Source organism: Juglans microcarpa x Juglans regia, chromosome 5D (assembly GCF_004785595.1).
Source record: "Juglans microcarpa x Juglans regia isolate MS1-56 chromosome 5D, Jm3101_v1.0, whole genome shotgun sequence".
NCBI lineage: Eukaryota > Viridiplantae > Streptophyta > Magnoliopsida > Fagales > Juglandaceae > Juglans > Juglans microcarpa x Juglans regia.
Genome location: NC_054602.1, coordinates 29,079,851 through 29,087,328, shown reverse-complemented (window position 1 = coordinate 29,087,328; position 7,478 = coordinate 29,079,851). Strand labels below are relative to the sequence as shown.

Genomic DNA, 7,478 nt, shown 5'->3' with positions numbered 1-7,478 from the left:
CTTCTTATACACAATCACCTGTAATCAAAAAGGTGTGTAGCTTGGATGTTACGGAGAACGTTTCCGATACTTAAGTTAGTAATAACAACAAAGAATTTCGCTCTAGCCAAAGAATTAGATAGGTTCCATTGTTATACTTAGATGGTATAAATAGAGCCCACAATATTTCTGTTACTAATCAATAACTATCTCATCTGTTATTTGAAATTCAAATGTTGAGATGTTAAAGATATCGCCCATTCTGATTAAACAGATGGCTTCTTTTACTCGAAAATCTCTTGTTGTTATTCTTTCAATATTTGAGATGGACTGGGCTCTCGGCTGATTGGATTATTGGACAGAGTCGTAATTTACATGTTGCGCCTGATAGGTCCTAAAAAATATTAAAACCCTTTCACCCACTCTTCTAATTTTTTTCAACGAGCTGAGTAAAGAGCTCTAGTTACTTCTTCTCCCCCGGCCTCTTCCATGGGGACATGACCAATATCATCAATTACCTTTGAGCCTTCAAAGTGCTACATTCGCCCCCCACATAATGTCCATATATACATCGTCAAATGCTCAACTTCATGTCACATGTACGCCCATGCGCGCGCCACTACATGAGACGTTTCACCAAGCGGGCTATATATCGGCCATATGCACCAGTACGTACACCCACGATTTTTTCAGCCATCGACGTATAATCTTCTCTAAACTGTCTCCATTCTATTCTCACTTCCTTGTGGGGCCCCGCGCCTAGTACATGTACTCTTGTACAACCATGTTAATTTGTCAGTACTCGGGCCACCAAAAGTCTGCTTTCTTCCGCTTTCATCTACCTGATGATCACCGTCGTGTTACTGCGTACATGCGCGCTTCTCCTAAAGTCGAGAGTTTTCATACTCCTCAATGCCAGGGAGTACAGAACTGCAACGATTCACGTCTGGCTAATGATCATCCCGATGCAACAAAAATTAACAGAGTAATGCTATTAATATTTTTATATTATATATCATTTAAATGATATAATTTGAACGATAAAATTTAAATTTTAAAATTTATATAATTTTAAATTAAATTATGTCACATGAATGATATGTAATGTAAATACTTTTAAATAAAATTATTCAACCACCAATCAACTTAGTTGGCCTATTTCTTTGTTTGGATCAGACCGAACTTTTTTTTTAAATCTTTTTTAAGATTTTAATTTTACTTCGAAGCAATGTAGTAATTGATTTAGAAAAACTTTGAAGATCGACACCCCTCTATTTGTTACTTCTATTACTACAATAATTATTATTGTGGTTATAAAAAATGAAAACATAAATTTCAAGTTGATTAATCAGTGATGACTTACTAATTAAAAGAGTAATTATTTACTAATTATTGTGGTTAGTTACTAATAGAGCAATTATTATAAAAAGTGTTTTAAGCATTTTTTATAAATGGTGAAAACTCACTTTCTAAAAAAACTTCCAAATTTTAGCTGTTGTAGAAAAGTGCATCCAAAATTCAAATAGAAGTTAAAAACAACCGCAACAACTTTGAATATATTTAGACATATCTTTATCAAACAGTATAAATAACTTTAGAGCTAGCCATTGTCAAGTTTAATTTTTGACTAAAATTTGAGGTTTTGATTAAAGTTAAAATTTTTGAAGAGGTTAATTCATATTGGACTAGTTATTTTAAAGTTAAAATAATAATATAATATTATATATTTTAATAATTTTTTTAATTTTTTTATATTTTATAATTACACACTATATATTAATTAATAATTTAATTTTTACTCTCCAAACAAATTATTTAACATAAAGAAGAAATGAAGAGAAAGGAAGAAAAAAGAAAGAGAAATGAAATACTTGTTAATAAAATATTCTTTTGGTTGATGAATAGTAACTTACCAAATATAGTTTTAGTTTTTCAGTTACTATAACTCATAACTTGACTTGAAGTAATTTGACTAGTCCAATATAACTGATTTTGAAAAAATTTAGTCAATATTAGATTTGGCTGACATTTGGCTAGTTCAATGTCAGTGTTCTTATAATAATAAAACTTTTTCTTCTAATAAAGCCCTATAAATCAAAGTTTTATTACCAACAAAAATTTCAAATAGGTGGATAATCTCGTAGCAAAATATTCTAAAAGTTATACAATAATATTAAAAAATAATAGAATATCGACATATATGGAAGAATAATTATTAAACACTCAGAGTATGAATATGTGGTATATTTTTTCTACTATAAAATGTAATGCCGATTAAAATTATTTATATTAAATGATGATGGTATGAAAGTAATGTATCGAGTATTGTAACTGCCGCGCAATCGTTTTAGAAAAAATAAATAAAATATGAGATCTATATAAAAAATTAATTTTTAATAGTAAATTTCATTCTTTTTCAAAGCAATTATACGGTATTTACTTATTTTACAGTTATATTAGAATTACTTAATAATTTTTTGATAGCAAATTCTTAGTTGCGTTTGGATGTTGAATTGAGTTGAGTTGAGATGATAAAATATTATTTTTTAATAATATTATTTTTTTGAGATTTAAAAAAATTAAATTATTTATTATATTTTATGTTAAAATTTAAAAAAATTATAATAATAAATTAAAATAAATTGAGAGAAATTGATACAGACATACCTATGGTTCGTACAAATACGACGATGCAATCATCAATTCACCTCAAAATAAAAATAAAAATTAAAAAAACAAGACGATGAAATCGTCGTTTGCCGATGTTTTTATACTGGCCATTTAAATGAGCGGCCTCAAATGGTTGAATTACCCACCGCACAAACACCCAGGCCTGCCCGCCACAGCTCTCTCTCCCTCCCTCTCTCGAATTTTATCTACGCGTTTCAACCTGAATTCACAGTCTGTAAACCCTCAATCCATGGCCACATCGACGACCGGCGATGGCTCCGGCAAGAAGATTAGGAAGCCGTACACCATCACCAAGTCCAGAGAGAGCTGGACCGAGGAAGAGCACGACAAGTTCCTTGAAGCACTTCAGCTGTGAGTTGATGATTCTCTTCAGTGCTTTCCTCCATCTCCCTTTTGGGTTCAAACTTTCCTCTCGGTTCCATTACATCATCATACAAATTAACTTTCTTGCGGTCGAACGCAAATTTTTAGCCTGAATCTATTACTGAAAGCGAATTGACTACTTTCTGGAAATATACCCGAACTGCATGTGAATTTCTTTGATCTTTAGTCACACATGGAAATTATACTTAGGCGTGGTGATTTGATTGCTGTTCTTAATTTCTCAATCATATGGGTCGTCTTAGCTCTTTTAATTTTCTTTCTTTCCTATTTAGTAATTCTGTTTTAGCTCCGAGACTTCCAGGTCTAGTACAGGACTATCGTAACGAGTTCGGCTGAATTAACAATCTATTTTGTTATATTTCAATAAGTGGTCTCTTCAAAAGGCCTTTTCTATAGAAATTGAAACGTAATTAATTTTTTAATTTTGTTTGTCGTGGTTCGACCAAAATTTGGGGATGTTCTGTATTCGTTAATTGACTAAACTTTCAATGATTTCTTTTACACGGGATATACTCTGAAATGAGTTGTTTCCCCCTTGTTTTTGGTGTTTTTTAGGTTTGACCGTGACTGGAAGAAAATTGAAGATTTTGTGGGTTCAAAGACAGTAATTCAGGTTCGAGTACATTGATTTACCCTCGTGGTTTCATTTTCATGTTCATTTCTTCCTTTTTGGGAGGTAACAGTTGTTTCTAAGTAATCTTTGTTTTGCAGATTCGAAGTCATGCCCAAAAGTACTTCTTGAAGGTCCAAAAGAATGGGACAATCGCACATGTGCCTCCTCCTCGCCCTAAGCGAAAGGCGTCTCATCCTTACCCACAAAAAGCATCCAAAAATGGTGTGGCTGACTTTAGGATAATGAATTGCGTTCCTCTAAAACTGCAATATTGGTTTTTTGACATTCTCACATGCAATTTCTTGGATTGGCAGTTTTGGTGCCACTACAAGCATCCATGGCTTATCCTTCTTTGCTAAATAATCTTGCACCAGGATATTCTCCGTGGGATGACACTTCCATGCTGATAAATGCTTCATCAAGCAAAATTGTGACATCACATGATGACTTAACTAGTCTTCATGGAACTGAAGGCATGCCTACTCCTTTTTTACTACTTGTCTTGATGATAATTTTGGTAGACTCACTTTATTCGGGAAACTTTCTGTGACTGATCATGCCATACAATGTTACTGATTCAGCTGATATCGCATCAAAGGGGTGGCAAGGATTAGTAACAGTGGTTTTAGTGGCATTGGAAGCTCATGTATAACACTTCCATGTTCTGAAATACCAAAGCAAGGGAAACAAGCTTCTATGCTTCATGGTAATCTTCTAGCCTATAGTTAATTAATTCCCTATGTCACCTAACTTAAAACTGAAACAAGAATAATGATAAATCTGGGCTATATTTGAATATGTTTTGCAGGTATACCAGATTTTGCTGAAGTTTATAGCTTCATTGGGAGTGTTTTTGATCCAGAAACCGATGGCCATGTGCAGAAGCTCAAGGAAATGGATCCCATAAATTTTGAAACTGTGAGTTGAATTCAGTTCCACTAATTTATTGTAAGAGCCACTAGCAAAGATACGCTATTTCATTATCAGCAGATCACTGAGATGCTTATCGGTTGAGCCTAAGCCCAAATAGGGAGACAACTTTTATTTTTACCATGTAGAAAATCCATTTCAAAGGACCTGGTATGTTGGTGTCTGTGGTGAATAATAATGTATTCAGATCTGTAGAATGATGCCTTAGATCTTCGAGCAGTGCCATAGTGAAATATATTTTCAGTGGGAAGAATAATGGTTGACAATACATGCTGGGGGCCAGTTACAGGAGTTGCTTTGCTTCATAATAGTCTCATGTATTCCAATATGAAATTGCTAACATAAAGTGTCCCCCCTCCTGAATATTACAAAAAGAAAAGATAAAAGAAGTCCAAACTTTGTGTTTTGTTATTTGAAAAGATGTATTGCATTTATAATTCAATTGGTGACTTGTGCAGGTCGTGTTGTTGATGAGAAACCTCACTGTTAACTTGACTAGCCCTGATTTTGAGCCATATGTAAGTCTTTTTTGTTGTTTCTATGATCATAACTCTGTGGTACATATCTCTTTCTTTCTAGTTATGCGTTTACATCTCATGTCTCTCAAGTAGATTTTGGTTTAAATTCTCAGGCCTCATTTTTCCTTTAGAATTTAGTCTATCTGCAGAATTGTGTGCTTTTATATGAAAACTACTATTTGCAAGCCGGCCTATTGACACAATAAATACACTACTGAAATAAAATCCTGCCACATCAGCTAGCATAGGGTAATGATACAGTCTTAGGGCATGCAAGATACAAACCAAACGTTTTTCTTTGTAATCATAATACAGAAATTGCCATCCCTAAGCAATGATCTGTGGTGGTGGAATTCAATATTATAATTCTCTGTACTGCTGAGACTTGAGGTCTGCAGCATACCCTTTGACTCTTTTTTAATTTTCTCGTTGTAATTCTACTCTCATTACTATAGAATTAGTAATGTTGCTTTAGATAAAGATTTTACAATCAAAGACACATTACCTATATGATGGAAAACTTGTGAATAATGGTAAATATCAGTACCTATTTCGCTAATAGGTGATTGAGTTTTCACTAGATATCGTTCTAGAACTGTTCTTATTCTTGAGAGAAATGGAGATGCGGAATAGACATGGTGAATAACGAATCACAAATGTCTTTAAGTAGTCCAAAATATGTGAATGCCCACACCAGAATTTAATATCCAATAACAAAAATATATGCATTGTTTGATTCTAGAAAGGAAAATTTTCAATGCCACACTGCCATCTCACTTCCATGCCATTATGATGAGGTACTGCCCATCAACCTTTGAATATTTCTTTTAAAAAATAAAAGATGATCCAAGGTGATAAAAGTGTCACATTTTACATGGTGTGATGAAAGTGAGATGGGAGGGGGGTGGGGAGGGGAGGGGAGGGGAGATGAAAGAAAAGTAAAATACAAAAAATAAAAAAGAACTGAAAAGTTTCCTTGGACAGGTTCTGTACTTAATCCTTAGTGTGGGCTTTTACATTTGCATTTCTTGGATAACCGTTCAGTGAACTTGACCATTTGATTTTTATGGATTGATTCAGAGGAAGGTCCTGTCATCATATGACATCAATAGCAGAACAGGAGTTACTGCTGGATTTGTTGCCAAGAAGCAGACCAGCGATTTATCCTGTTGAACTGGTTAGTTCTTACAAATTACAGATAGTATGTACTTCTCTTATTTCATACTTACCATTTACATCTCCCTTTGCAGTAAGTTGGTGGAATTTAATGGAATTTCTCCATTTCCGTAGCTGGCACCATTAGACTACAGGTGCAATAGGTTCCTAATTTGCACTTGCTCTGAATCTGAAAGTTCAAGAATGTGACTATATAGCTGTAGCCAAAAGAGTGTTAAGCGATGCTGATGGAAGAACTTTCAGTTCATCTTCGAGGTCCACAAGGACCTTAATGTCCAGTGGCCTCAATGGGAAAGGTTTTTTTGCTATTCTATTGATTTGGCCTTCAACTAAAGCTGTCTGTATATCTTTGTGAGAATTTCTTTGGTTGTAGTCTCTCTTATACATATATATATGTATGTAAGAATACCATTTCTGATATGTAGGATTGTCTTTCTAGAAGTGTAACCTCAAGAATTTATGTATATTAATTGTTGTTTCATCCTTTGGAATCTAGGTATTTTTTTCCCATGTTATAGTCGCTTTTTGATCTATTTGATTATTAAATCCCAATGGTGTAAGTGCTCAGTTGGCACATTTGGACGGACATAATTTAGTAGAACTGCTATTTTCAGTTTCAAATATAATGAAGCTCTGTTTCTGTTTGAGTTGTGTTGCATATATACTGTTGTTGATGTTGGTTGGTTGGGGTTTTTATTTTTTATTTTTTATATGCAAGTTTTTCTCGTGAAATCAAGCCGTGCTTGTGGCTTTTTGGCTTTTTCCTTGAACTTATTAAAGCATTCATGTTGCTTTTCCCACGCTGCGTTCTATCTTCGCTACACCCATTGCACGACAATGCTTTCTTCTTTTTCTCTTTTGATTATGATCCATGCTATGCCTATTTCCGTTGTCCTGAACGATCCAGATTCTCCTAAATTCTTACATGTATTTGAGAGTTTCAGATAATATTTTACTACTGTGTATCTATTTCAAACTTTTTCAACTCTGGCAATCCCGCTTTGATTTTACTTTTCGAACATTTATTGACAATTAGTAGTGAGTCAAGTGAACTCTCCCTTTGCAAAGACTTTGGATATGATTTTTTACACCGCATTAACAAATCTGATAGGGTGACAATCTTTCACATCCGGAGTCCCAACTTTTTTCAAGTCTCCTGCCAACATCCCAACAAACTATATGGACTG

General features: G+C 33.9%; 1 protein-coding gene across 1 annotated transcript; it reads left to right on the top strand.

Moving 5' to 3' along the window:
- Positions 1–2,749: 2,749 nt before the first annotated feature.
- On the top strand, positions 2,750–6,772 carry LOC121266089 (protein REVEILLE 8). Its single transcript, XM_041169812.1, is given in 10 exon segments — positions 2,750–3,021; positions 3,610–3,667; positions 3,766–3,889; positions 3,982–4,140; positions 4,249–4,266; positions 4,269–4,373; positions 4,476–4,585; positions 5,056–5,115; positions 6,196–6,292; positions 6,366–6,772. Coding segments are annotated over 9 exon segments (984 nt in total). The 5' UTR covers positions 2,750–2,764; the 3' UTR covers positions 6,289–6,292; positions 6,366–6,772.
- The last annotated feature ends 706 nt before the right edge of the window (positions 6,773–7,478 follow it).